Source organism: Cherax quadricarinatus, chromosome 61 (assembly GCF_038502225.1).
Source record: "Cherax quadricarinatus isolate ZL_2023a chromosome 61, ASM3850222v1, whole genome shotgun sequence".
NCBI lineage: Eukaryota > Metazoa > Arthropoda > Malacostraca > Decapoda > Parastacidae > Cherax > Cherax quadricarinatus.
In genome coordinates, this window is record NC_091352.1 from 14,271,655 (window position 1) to 14,285,960 (window position 14,306).

General features: G+C 41.0%; 1 protein-coding gene across 1 annotated transcript in view; it reads right to left on the reverse strand.

The window, feature by feature from the left end:
- Window positions 1-13,951, reverse strand: part of LOC128699334 (high affinity cationic amino acid transporter 1-like) — a 205,368-nt gene extending 191,417 nt beyond the window's left edge. The window contains exon 1 of the mRNA XM_070098248.1: window positions 12,836-13,951. Coding sequence (XP_069954349.1) covers window positions 12,836-12,947 — 112 coding nt within the window. The 5' untranslated portion in view covers window positions 12,948-13,951. The remainder of the gene's footprint in view (window positions 1-12,835) is intronic.
- Window positions 13,952-14,306: the final 355 nt, after the last annotated feature.

The window sequence follows — 14,306 nt, forward strand, 5'->3', positions numbered from 1 at the left end:
TGAGTGGGCGAAACGTTTTGTCAGTGAAGATACCCAAGTGTTGCACATGTATCTTAATCTTTAGAGATTCACAGCCGGTCCCCGGACCACCGTACCGGCTGAGCTTCCCCCCCCCCCCATCGTCTCATAGGCCTGGTTAACATTATAGTAAGACTCCCTTGCTAGTCTGACGTCTCAGAACTCTACTAGGCTTAGAGACGGGCAGACACGGATAGGCTGGGTTCTTCCACGTTACCTAATACTAACGCCTCGTAACAGATTCTACAAGTGTTTCCTTCAACCATCACTTTGTCAGAACTCCGGCGACAACAGGTGTGGAGCCTACACCATGGAGGGTCTTTCGTGTATTGTTGCCTTCGTTGGGTTTCATCACGATAGCAGTGTTGGCTGATGGGTGGGGAGAGAGCCTGCTGCTTTACTCTCTTGACCTCGTCTCTCTCTATAGATAGTTCATTTTACTCAGAAAATGATTTTTATGTAGACCAAATAGTCTGTCTTTTTGGAAATAAATGGTATAAAATACCGACACAATGGAAGTATAAACACATATGAAGTACAATGTGATCCTTTATTGACAACGTTTCGCCCACACAGTGGGCTTTTTTTCAGATCTGTTTGTGACTTGAAAAAGCCCACTGCATGGGCGAAACGTTGTCAATAAAGGATTACATTATACTGCATATGTGTTTATATTTCCAGTCTTTTTGTTCATTGTGATCTCTCTCTCTCTCTCTCTCTCTCTCCCTCTCTCTCTCTCTCTCTCTCTCTCTCTCTCTCTCTCTCTCTCTCTCTCTCTCTCTCTCTCTCTCTCTCTCTCTCTCTCTCTCTCTCTCTCTCTCTCTCTCTCTCTCTCTCTCTCTCTCTCTCTCTCTCTCTCTCTCTCTCTCTCTCTCTCTCTCTCTCTCTCTCTCTCTCTCTCTCTCTCTCTCTCTCTCTCTCTCTCTCTCTCTCTCTCTCTCTCTCTCTCTCTCTCTCTCTCTCTCAGAGCAAATTTAAGGTTGACTTGGCGATTAAGTTACCTCTAAGTTCTTGAAGAGACATAGTTAAAGCAAAGTTAACAAGTTATGCAAATCTCGTGCTAAGTTGTACGCAGAGAGAGCGTATAAAGGACGTATTAAGCGAGTATTCTGTAAAGACTCTCCCTAATATGTGATTGTCAAACTTATGAACACGTTAATGAATCTCTCTCTCTCGCTCTCTCTCTCTCTCTCTCTCTCTCTCTCTCTCTCTCTCTCTCTCTCTCTCTCTCTCTCTCTCTCTCTCTCTCTCTCTCTCTCTCTCTCTCTTGCTCTTTTAAACAGGGTTTTACAAGGTTAGGTTACTGTTTCTATTTACAAGCTAAGAGCTGTTATCTACATCAGCTTGTATGAAACATACAAATATGGGACAGGATAAAGTTGGAGCCATCTGTGGGCCAGTATTTTTATTTGATCAACTGGCTTTATTTCATCGATATCATTATTGTGTACGAACAGGTTCCAGACTAGGGAATAAATAATCTCAAATGAAGGGATGTTCTGGAGAAGAGTACAGAGTGAAGCTCTCTCGTTACAAGTCTTTCTTCAGGCACACGAAATTAAAAATTACTTTCAGTGTGTGTGTGTGTGTGTGTGTGTGTGTGTGTGTGTGTGTGTGTGTGTGTGTGTGTGTGTGTGTGTGTGTGTGTGTGTGTGTGTACTCACCTAGTTGTGGTTGCAGGGATCGAGTCACAGCTCCTGGTCCCGCCTCTTCACTGGCCGCTACTAGGTCACTCTTCCTGCTCCATGAGCTGTATCATACCTCTTCTTAGAGCTATGTATGAATCCTGCCTCCACTGCATCACTTCCCAGACTATTCCATTTCCTGACGGCTGTGACTGAAGAAATACTTCCTAACATCCCTGTGGTTCATCTGAGTCTTCAACTTCCAACTCTGACCCCCTTGTTGCTGTGTCACATCTCTGGAACATCCTGTCTCTGTCCACCTTGTCGATTCTTCTCAGTATTTTATATGTCGTTATCATATCCATCCTATCTCTCCTGTCCTCCAGTTTACTCACCTAATTGTACTCAGTTATGATTGCAGGAGTCGAGACTCATCTCCTCGCCCCGCCTCTTCACTGCTGGTGTGTGTATGTGTGTAACAATAAATAGGTATATACGAGTTAGTTCACTGTTGTGGCTCACATCCTGGGGTAGGACCTAACTAACCCAATGGTAGTCAGCCACACTGCTTGGCTCTCTTGGGTTATCCTGGATTAATATCCTTCTAGGGTGTCCTGTAGATCGGTTGGTATTGCACTCAGCTCTCGCATTGAGGTCCGTTGTTAGATCCCTGGTACGGGTGGAAACATTAGGACGTGTTTCATTAAGATATCTGCTGTCCCTGTTCTCCTGTCAGTAAGTAGGTTCCTGGGTGTTAGCCGACTGGTGTGAATCGCATCCTGGAGTTACCTGTATACGTTGTATCATGTATTTGTAGAAATCAAAATTATTATTATTATTAATATTAAGTATTTCGTCTTCATCTATCAAGGCTTACCCTCATAAGCCACCATGGGACTTACATTTTCTTTACTTTGCGTGTAACGACACGTTTTCTATAAGTGTATATATGCGGCTCAGTAAGTTTAATAATAATAATATCTTCATTTACTACAAGTACATGTACAAGGTATACAGGCCTACCTGACATACTGTTATTTAGAAAGCCCCTTGTTATAGTGAGAATTTCAGGCAAATTAGGTCAGTGTCCCAGGATGCGACCCACACCAGTCGACTAACACCTAGGTACCCATTTTACTGATGGTTCCTACCCTGGTTGGGAATCGAACCCAGACACTCGCCGTGTGAAACGAGAGCTTTAGCCACCAGGCCACCAGAGCCCCGATTAATATAACTACAATTACATAGTGTACATTACCTAGGATAGCCCACAGAGGTCAGGCAAAGTGACTTATTTCCATTTGATATATTCTGCTGGTTAAGGGGTAAGTTTATTCAGGTATACACAAATACAGTTACATAGATTATCATACATACTAGCACATGTGTAGAGAACCTGGGATAACGCAAAAAAGTCAGAGTGACTTATTTCCATCAAGTCCCAGCTCCTGGCCGTGCCTCTTAATTTACTTGTTGGCAAGTCGAGAAGTTATCCCTGTTTATCTGACAGTAAGTAGGTACCCGGGTGAAGCTAAATTGTTCAGAGAACCTACAGACTGTATAGACTGAATACAGACTCCAGATTGAGGGAGTGATTACCTCAAACTCCTCATCTTCAACCATTCTTCACTGTATTGGACTGAGGAAGCAACTGGTTGGCGAAATATTTCCACAGTAAAGTTATTATTATTCAAGATTCGGCCCGGGCCTTTTCCAAGTGGTGGCCCGGCCTTGACTCCCTCTTCAGGGAGTGTCTGAGACCTAAGTCTCCCATGGGAGGAGGCACATATACCTCCTCATCTTTGGGACCAATTGTCCCCAGGCCTAGCCACAAGCTAGGCCTCTCTGGTCTGCCATCCCCGTCCCAAGGGGGCTAATGGGAATGACAGTCTTGTGAGCTACAAGCTCCGGCTCAGGCACCTACCCTACCCTAGAATGGTTAGGCATGGTATCGATCGATCCCCCTCCACAGTAAAGATACCCAAGTATTGCACTTGTGTCTAATTCATCAGGTACCTGAGTATTAGGCGAGTGTTGCGGGTCGCATTCTGAAACTAAGCAAACAGCAATTGCCTTTCCTGAGTTACCCAGGGTTACTAAACCCCTGGGGTTATCCTGGTTAGTAACCCTCTGGTTTATACTGGGTTACTAACTCCCTGGTTATCCTGAGTTAATAATTTACCGTGGTTATTAGGTAAGTTTATTTAGGTAAAGGTACATATAAGTAGTAGTAGTAACTCGACTTAAGTAATGTTGTCCACCGAGCATCAGAAATACTACAAGAGAAGCCTGGATATAACACCTTAATTAACACCATAACTCTGCAACACCTCAACGCCATAACAACACTGCAACACCTCAGTTAACACCATAACAACACTGCAATACCTCAGTCAACGCCGTGACGCTGCAACACCTCAATCAACGTCATAATGCTGCAACACTTTGATCGCCGACATTACGCTGCATCACCTCGATCACCAACATAACACTTCAACAGCTCAAGTAGCACCATAACAACTCTTCAACTCTTCAATCAACACCATAACAACTCTTCAACTCCTCAGTCAACGCCATAACAATTCTGCAACACAGTCAACACCATAACAACGCTCATGCGAGGCTAGAAACAGATCCTGCGATAACCCACCATGACAGAATTAAAAAATGGAAGAAACATGGAAGAAGAATCCATTTAAGCGAGGAACAGGAGAATTGGATACCAAAAACAAGACTGTGAATGTGGGAAATTCGCAGTGAGAGAGAGAGAGAGAAAGAGGGATATTTCTCTTCGTATTTCTTAAGGATTACGTTTAATACGAGTGGAGTCAAGATAGCTGGCGTGGGTTGTGAAAGGCAGAGCGACTGCTGCTGGAGTTCTGGTGGATAGGGAAGGGTTGATGGGGGGAAGGGGGGGAGGATTGAAAGGATAGAATATAAGCTGGTGTGGATGGGAACCTCTGCAGCGAGGAGCAAGACTCTTGCATGATGTTGCTCTTGTTGAATGTTGAAGAAGACTCTTGCATGATGCTGCTCTTGTTGAATGTTGAAGAAGACTCTTGCATGATGTTGCTCTTGTTGAATGTTGAAGAAGACTCTTGCATGATGTTGCTCTTGTTGAATGTTGAAGAAGACTCTTGCATGATGCTGCTCTTGTTGAATGTTGAAGAAGACTCTTGCATGATGTTGCTCTTGTTGAATGTTGAAGAAGACTCTTGCATGATGCTGCTCTTGTTGAATGTTGAAGAAGACTCTTGCATGATGCTGCTCTTGTTGAATGTTGAAGAAGACTCTTGCATGATGCTGCTCTTGTTGAATGTTGAAGAAGACTCTTGCATGATGTTGCTCTTGTTGAATGTTGAAGAAGACTCTTGCATGATGCTGCTCTTGTTGAATGTTGAGGTAATGTTGAATGTTAAGGTAATGTTGAATGTTGAAGTAATGATGAATGTTGAGGTAATGTTGAATGTTGAGGTAATGTTTAATGTTGAGGTAATGTTGAATGTTGAGCTAATGTTGAAGTAATGTTGAGGTAATGTTGAATGTTGAGGTAATATTGAATGTTGAAGTAATGTTGAATGTTGAGGTAATGTTGAATGTAGAGGTAATGTTGAATGTTGAGGTAATGTTGAATGTTGAGGTAATGTTGAATGTTGAGGTAATATTGAATGTTGAAGTAATGTTGAATGTAGAGGTAATGTTGAATGTTGCGGTAATGTTGAATGTAGAGGTAATGTTGAATGTAGAGGTAATATTGAATGTTGAAGTAATGTTGAATGTTGAGGTAATGTTGAATGTAGAGGTAATGTTGAATGTTGAGGTAATGTTGAATGTTGAGGTAATGTTGAATGTTGAGGTAATATTGAATGTTGCGGTAATGTTGAATGTAGAGGTAATGTTGAATGTTGCTGTAATGTTGAATGTAGAGGTAATGTTGAATGTTGAGGTAATATTGAATGTTGAAGTAATGTTGAATGTTGAGGTAATGTTGAATGTTGCGGTAATGTTGAATGTAGAGGTAATGTTGAATGTAGAGGTAATGTTGAATGTTGAGGTAATATTGAATGTTGAAGTAATGTTGAATGTAGAGGTAATGTTGAATGTTGCGGTAATGTTGAATGTAGAGGTAATGTTGAATGTTGAGGTAATGTTGAATGTTGAAGTAATGTTGAATGTTGAGGTAATGTTGAATGTAGAGGTAATGTTGAATGTTGAGGTAATGTTGAGGTAATGTTGAATGTTGAGGTAATGTTGAATGTTGAGGTAATATTGAATGTTGCGGTAATGTTGAATGTAGAGGTAATGTTGAATGTTGCGGTAATGTTGAATGTAGAGGTAATGTTGAATGCTGAGGTAATATTGAATGTTGAGGTAATGTTGAATGTTGCGGTAATGTTGAATGTAGAGGTAATGTTGAATGTAGAGGTAATGTTGAATGTTGAGGTAATATTGATTGTTGAAGTAATGTTGAATGTGGAGGTAATGTTGAATGTTGCGGTAATGTTGAATGTAGAGGTAATGTTGAATGTTGAGGTAATGTTGAATGTTGAAGTAATGTTGAATGTTGAGGTAATGTTGAATGTAGAGGTAATGTTGAATGTTGAGGTAATGTTGAATGTTGAGGTAATGTTGAATGTTGAAGGAATATTGAATGTTGAGGTAATGTTGAATGTAGAGGTAATGTTGAATGTTGAGGTAATGTTGAATGTAGAGGTAATGTTGAATGTTGAGGTAATGTTGAATGTTGAGGTAATGTTGAATGTTGAGGTAATGTTGAATGTTGAGGTAATGTTGAATGTTGAAGTAATGTTGAATGTTGAGGTAATGTTGAATGTTGAGGTAATGTTGAATGTTGAAGTAATGTTGAATGTTGAGGTAATGTTGAATGTTGAGGTAATGTTGAATGTTGAGGTAATGTTGAATGTTGAGGTAATGTTGAATGTTGAGGTAATGTTGAGATAATGTTGAATGTTGAGGTAATGTTGAATGTAGAGGTAATGTTGAATGTTGAGGTAATGTTGAATGTTGAAGTAATGTTGAGGTAATGTTGAATGTTGAAGTAATGTTGAATGTTGAGGTAATGTTGAATGTTGAGGTAATGTTGAATGTTGAGGTAATGTTGAATGTTGAAGTAATGTTGAGGTAATGTTGAATGTTGAAGTAATGTTGAATGTTGAGGTAATGTTGAATGTAGAGGTAATGTTGAATGTTGAGGTAATGTTGAATGTTGAAGTAATGTTGAATGTTGAGGTAATGTTGAATGTTGAGGTAATGTTGAATGTTGAAGTAATGTTGAATGTTGAGGTAATGTTGAATGTTGAGGTAATGTTGAATGTTGAAGTAATGTTGAATGTTGAGGTAATGTTGAATGTTGAGGTAATGTTGAATGTTGAGGTAATGTTGAATGTTGAGGTAATGTTGAATGTTGAGGTAATGTTGAATGTTGAAGTAATGTTGAATGTTGAGGTAATGTTGAATGTTGAAGTAATGTTGAGGTAATGTTGAATGTTGAAGTAATGTTGAGGTAATGTTGAATGTTGAAGTAATGTTGAATGTTGAAGTAATGTTGAATGTTGAGGTAATGTTGAATGTTGAAGTAATGTTGAGGTAATGTTGAATGTTGAAGTAATGTTGAATGTTGAGGTAATGTTGAATGTTGAGGTAATGTTGAATGTTGAGGTAATGTTGAATGTTGAGGTAATGTTGAGGTAATGTTGAATGTTGAGGTAATGTTGAATGTTGAAGTAATGTTGAATGTTGAGGTAATGTTGAATGTTGAAGTAATGTTGAATGTTGAGGTAATGTTGAATGTTGAGGTAATGTTGAATGTTGAGGTAATGTTGAATGTTGCGGTAATGTTGAATGTTGAGGTAATGTTGAATGTTGAGGTAATGTTGAAGTAATGTTGAATGTTGAAGTAATGTTGAATGTTGCGGTAATGTTGAATGTTGAGGTAATGTTGAAGTAATGTTGAATGTTGAAGTAATGTTGAATGTTAAGTAATGTTGAATGTTGCTGTAATGTTGAATGTTGAGGTAATGTTGAATGTTGAATTTTGAAGTAATGTTGAATGTTGAAGTAATGTTGAATGTTGAGGTAATGTTGAATGTTGAAGTAATGTTGAATGTTGCGGTAATGTTGAATGTTGAGGTAATGTTGAATGTTGAGGTAATGTTGAAGTAATGTTGAATGTTGAAGTAATGTTGAATGTTGAAGTAATGTTGAATGTTGAAGTAATGTTGAATGTTGCGGTAATGTTGAATGTTGAGGTAATGTTGAATGTTGAAGTAATGTTGAATGTTGAAGTAATGTTGAATGTTGCGGTAATGTTGAATGTTGAGGTAATGTTGAATGTTGAGGTAATGTTGAGGTAATGTTGAATGTTGAAGTAATGTTGAATGTTGAAGTAATGTTGAATGTTGAAGTAATGTTGAATGTTGAAGTAATGTTGAATGTTGCGGTAATGTTGAATGTTGAAGTAATGTTGAATGTTGAAGTAATGTTGAATGTTGCGGTAATGTTGAATGTTGAGGTAATGTTGAATGTTGAAGTAATGTTGATTGTTGAAGTAATGTTGAATGTTGCGGTAATGTTGAATGTTGAGGTAATGTTGAAGTAATGTTGAATGTTGAAGTAATGTTGAATGTTGCGGTAATGTTGAATGTTGAGGTAATGTTGAATGTTGCGGTAACATTGAATGTTGAGATAATGTTGAATGTTGAAGTAATGTTGAATGTTGAAGTAATGTTGAGGTAATGTTGAATGTTGAGGTAATGTTGAATGTTGAGGTAATGTTGAATGTAGAGGTAACATTGAATGTTGAGATAATGTTGAATGTTGAGGTAATGTTGAATGTTGAGGTAACATTGAATGTTGATATAATGTTGAATGTTGAGGTAATGTTGAATGTTGAGGTAATGTTGAATGTTGAGGTAACATTGAATGTTGAGATAATGTTGAATGTTGAGGTAATATTGAATGTTGAGGTAATGTTGAATGTTGAAGTAATGTTGAATGTTGCGGTAATGTTGAATGTAGAGGTAACATTGAATGTTGAGATAATGTTGAATGTTGAGGTAATGTTGAATGTTGAGGTAATGTTGAATGTTGAGGTAACATTGAATGTTGAGATAATGTTGAATGTTGAGGTAATGTTGAATGTTGAAGTAATGTTGAATGTTGCGGTAATGTTGAATGTAGAGGTAACATTGAATGTTGAGATAATGTTGAATGTTGAGGTAATGTTGAATGTTGAGGTAATGTTGAATGTTGAGGTAATGTTGAATGTTGAGATAATGTTGAATGTTGAGGTAATGTTGAATGTTGAGGTAATGTTGAATGTTGAGGTAATGTTGAATGTTGAAGGAATATTGAATGTTGAATGTTGAGATAATGTTGAATGTTGAGGTAATGTTGAATGTTGAGATAATGTTGAATGTTGAGGTAATGTTGAATGTTGAGGTAATGTTGAATGTTGAGGTAATGTTGAATGTTGAGGTAATGTTGAATGTTGAAGGAATATTGAATGTTGAATGTTGAGGTAATGTTGAATGTTGAGATAATGTTGAATGTTGAGATAATGTTGAATGTTGAGATAATGTTGAATGTTGAGGTAATGTTGAATGTTGAGATAATGTTGAATGTTGAGGTAATGTTGAATGTTGAGGTAATGTTGAATGTTGAGGTAATGTTGAATGTTGAGGTAATGTTGAATGTTGAGATAATGTTGAATGTTGAAGGAATATTGAATGTAGAGGTAATGTTTTATCAACACAGTCGTACCAACACATTAAACTTCGGTCAGAATTTTTGACACAAATTTTACTCGTCTTCTTTTCTGCGGATTTTTTCATATTTTTTTTTCGTATGTAAGAAATATTTTTCTTAGCATATAAATTGATGTGTTGTTTTGAGCACTTGAGCGCTCGTCACTGCTACTTAATATTCAGAGCGCTGCTTTAAAAGTACTTCCTGGTCTTGTTTTCAGGAATTGTAGCTACCTCCTCCCCTTCCTTGGATCAAACTTGATTGGCTGCACTTCCCCATGAATATAATAATAATAATAATATTAAAATAAAAATAATAATTATTATTATTTTTATAATAACATCAGCAATAATGAAATAATAATTATATTATTGTTATAATAATAATAACAATAATAATAATAATAATAATAATAATAATAATAATAATAATAATAATAATAACAAAATACAGATCACAGGTCAGCGGGTGTGTTACCTAGTCACAGGTCAAAGAGTGTGTCACCTAGTCACAGGTCAAAGACAGTGTGTTACCTAGTCACAGGTCAAAGACTGTGTTACCTAGTCACAGGTCAAAGAGAGTGTGTCACCTAGTCACAGGTCAAAGACAGTGTGTTACCTATTCACAGGTCAAAGAGTGTGTCACCTAGTCACAGGTCAAAGACAGTGTGTTACCTAGTCACAGGTCAAAGAGTGTGTCACCTAGTCACAGGTCAAAGAGAGTGTGTTACCTAGTCACAGGTCAAAGACAGTGTGTTACCTAGTCACAGGTCAAAGAGAGTGTGTCACCTAGTCACAGGTCAAAGACAGTGTGTCAGCAAGTCACAGGTCAAAGAGAGTGTGTCACCTAGTTACAGGTCAAAGAGAGTGTGTCACCTAGTCACAGGTCAAAGAGAGTGTGTCACCTAGTCACAGGTCAAAGACAGTGTGTCAGCTAGTCACAGGTCAAAGAGAGTGTGTCACCTAGTTACAGGTCAAAGAGAGTGTGTTACCTAGTCACAGGTCAAAGACAGTGTGTCAGCTAGTCACAGGTCAAAGAGAGTGTGTCACCTAGTTACAGGTCAAAGAGAGTGTGTCACCTAGTCACAGGTCAAAGAGAGTGTGTCACCTAGTCACAGGTCAAAGAGAGTGTGTCACCTAGTCACAGGTCAAAGAGAGTGTGTCACCTAGTCACAGGTCAAAGAGTGTGTCACCTAGTTACAGGTCAAAGAGAGTGTGCCAGCTAGTCACAGGTCAAAGAGAGTGTGTCAGCTAGTCACAGGTCAAAGAGAGTGTGTCAGCTAGTCACAGGTCAAAGAGAGTGTGTCAGCTAGTTACAGAAGGTCAAAGAGAGTGTGTCAGCTAGTCACAGGTCAAAGAGAGTGTGTCAGCTGGTCACACTTCAAAGAGAGTGTGTCAGCTAGTCACAGGTCAAAGAGAGTGTGCCAGCTAGTCACAGAAGGTCAAAGAGAGTGTGTCAGCTAGTCACAGGTCAAAGAGAGTGTGTCAGCTAGTCACAGGTCAAAGAGAGTGTGCCAGCTAGTCACAGAAGGTCAAAGAGAGTGTGTCAGCTAGTCACAGGTCAAAGAGAGTGTGTCAGCTAGTCACAGGTCAAAGAGAGTGTGTCAGCTAGTTATAGAAGGTCAAAGAGAGTGTGTCAGCTAGTCACAGGTCAAAGAGAGTGTGTCAGCTGGTCACAGGTCAAAGAGAGTGTGTCAGCTAGTCACAGAAGGTCAAAGAGAGTGTGTCAGCTAGTCACAGGTCAAAGAGAGTGTGTCAGCTGGTCACAGGTCAAAGAGAGTGTGTCAGCTAGTCACAGGTCAAAGAGAGTGTGCCAGCTAGTCACAGAAGGTCAAAGAGAGTGTGTCAGCTAGTCACAGGTCAAAGAGAGTGTGTCAGCTAGTCACAGGTCAAAGAGAGTGTGCCAGCTAGTCACAGAAGGTCAAAGAGAGTGTGTCAGCTAGTCACAGGTCAAAGAGAGTGTGTCAGCTAGTCACAGGTCAAAGAGAGTGTGTCAGCTAGTTACAGAAGGTCAAAGAGAGTGTGTCAGCTAGTCACAGGTCAAAGAGAGTGTGTCAGCTGGTCACAGGTCAAAGAGAGTGTGTCAGCTAGTCACAGAAGGTCAAAGAGAGTGTGTCAACTAGTCACAGGTCAAAGAGAGTGTGTCAGCTAGTCACAGGTCAAAGAGAGTGTGTCACCTAGTTACAGGTCAAAGAGAGTGTGTCACCTAGTCACAGGTCAAAGAGAGTGTGTCAGCTAGTCACAGAAGGACAAGGAGAGTGTGTCAGCTAGTCACAGAAGGTCAAAGAGTGTGTGTGTCAGCTAGTCACAAGTCAAAGAGAGTGTGTCACTTAGTCACAGGTCAAAGAGAGTGTGTCACCTAGTCACAGGTCAAAGAGTGTCACCTAGTCACAGGTCAAAGAGTGTGTTACCTAGTCACAGGTCAAAGAGAGTGTGTCAGCTAGTCACAGGTCAAAATAATTGTGTCACCTAGTCACAGGTCAAAGAGAGTGTGTCAGCTAGTCACAGGTCAAAAAGAGTGTGTCACCTAGTCACAGGCCAAAGAGAGTGTGTCAGCTAGTCACAGGTCCAAGAGAGTGTGTCACCTAGTTACAGGTCAAAGAGAGTGTGTCAGCTAGTCACAGGTCCAAGAGAGTGTGTCACCTAGTCACAGGTCAAAGAGAGTGTGTCAGCTAGTCACAGGTCCAAGAGAGAGCGCCTGAGCCCTCTGAAAGAGCTCTCTCTTAAGATAAGTCAGCAACAGAGAACTCTGAAGGTTGTGGCTTAAGTCAGAGTGAATTTCCCTCCAGCAAGTTAAGAAAAGCTGCTTTTAAATTCTCTTTTTCTCTCTGTAGCTCCAGTGACCTGTAACTCCATGGGGACCTGTAATCCCTGGGACCTATAATTCAGGGGGGACCTGTAACCCCTGAGACTTATAATTCAGAGGGACCTGTAACTCTGAGGGACCTTTAACCCTGATGGGAACTGTAACCCCAGGTACAAGTGTGAGGACTGATCGACATAATACAGCTGTATGGCTGCCACCTGTCTGACTTGGATTCGAACCCACTTGTTCTCTTGTTTACACACTTTGTTACCCTGAGGAAAGTGTTACGCCTGAGAATCTGTTACTGTGGTTTGAACAAGTGAACTTAGTGGAAGTGTAACGTGAACTTAGTGAATGTGTAGCGTTAACAGGTGAACTTAGTGAATGTGTAACGTTAACAGGTGAACTTAGTGAATGTGTAACGTCAGCAAGTGAACTTAGTGAATAGTGTATGTGCGTCTATATTTTGAACACGATTAGCGAATGTGTCTACATTTTAATAATTAAGATCATTAAATGTGTATATCATGAACACTGTTGGTAGATGTATATGTATCATGAACAAGGTTAGTAAAGATACATATGTATCATGCAGTAGGTTATGGTGGGTTAATACATACCTAGAGCAGCCAGGTCGACGAGGGTGAGCTTGTGGTGGAGGCCAGGAGCTGGAGGATCAACACTCTTCCTCCTGCTAACTGCCTCGCACAGATGTGTCAGGAAACCACCCATCTTGCTGCCTCTTACATACACACAGGGGCCAGGAGCTGAGTCTCCACCCCCTCAGACACACACAGGGACCAGGAGCAGAGTCCACCCTCTCAGACACACACAAGGATCAGGAGCTGAGTCTCGACCCCCCTCTCAGACACATACACACACACACACAAACACACACACGAGCAGCGAAGAAGTGGGGCCAGGAGCTGTGAATCGACCCCTGCAACTACAAATAGGTGAGTACACAGGGGTCAGACGGTGAATCTTAACCCCCCGTAAACACACACATACACACAGGGGCCAAGAGCTGAGTATCAGCCCCCTCAGACACACACACACACACACACACACACACACACACACACACACACACACACACACACACACACACACACACACACACACACACACAGGGGCCAGGAGCTGAGTCTCGATCCCTCGATACACAACACTTATAACGTGATTTTTTCTTGTAGTAATATTTCTGGATTTCTAGAAGAGCTTCGCAGCTTACTGGTAGAGCTTTAAGCTTACAACCATAAGGACACGGATTCAGTCCCCGGGAGTGTCCTGACACCTGTTGCCTCTTTTCACCTAGCAGTAAATAGGTGCACGAGTCTTAGTCGACCTCTGTCGGTCACATCCTCGGGGAAAGGTCCTTAGGCTCTGGATATAAGCCACAGTGCTTGGCTCTCATGGGTTATGAAGCCTCCCAGGTTTATAATCCCAGTTGTTCTCCTGGTTTATAATCCCAAGTGTTCGCCTGGTTTATAATTCTAAGTCCTCTCCTGGTAAATAATCCTGAGTCGTCTTGTAAGACGGCGGGTTAATTTCCGAGATTATCTAAAGACTGGAAAATGGGTTCACTTGTCGACTGTTACACTGAGTATAGCCAGAGAGATCAGCAGGTGGGCGTGTCAGTCACCTTGTCAGTCAGCGTGTCGGGAAGACTAGGCACAGTAGGTGCCACGTGACTCTCCTCTGGCACCACGGGCACGGCGTGGTTGTGCCACGCACGACAGCCACGCAACAACTGACCAGCACCAAGTTGAACCTCTGGCTGCCTCTATCTCTCTCTCCCCTCTCTCTCCCACTCCCCTCTCTCATCTCCCCTCCCCACTCTCAACCTCTCGCAGGTTGACACTCGTGTGACGGTCCTTATCCCCTCACCTCCCTAGAACCTGCCTCCCCTTACCTCCCTAGTACCTTCCTCCCTCACCTACCTAGTACGTACCTTCCTCCCACACCTACCTAGTACCTTCCTCCCTCACCTTCCTATCTATTACCTGCCTCTCTCACCTACCTAGTACCTTCCTCCCTGCCCCTCCTAGTACCTGCCTCCCTCACCTATCTAGTACCTTCCTCCCTCAC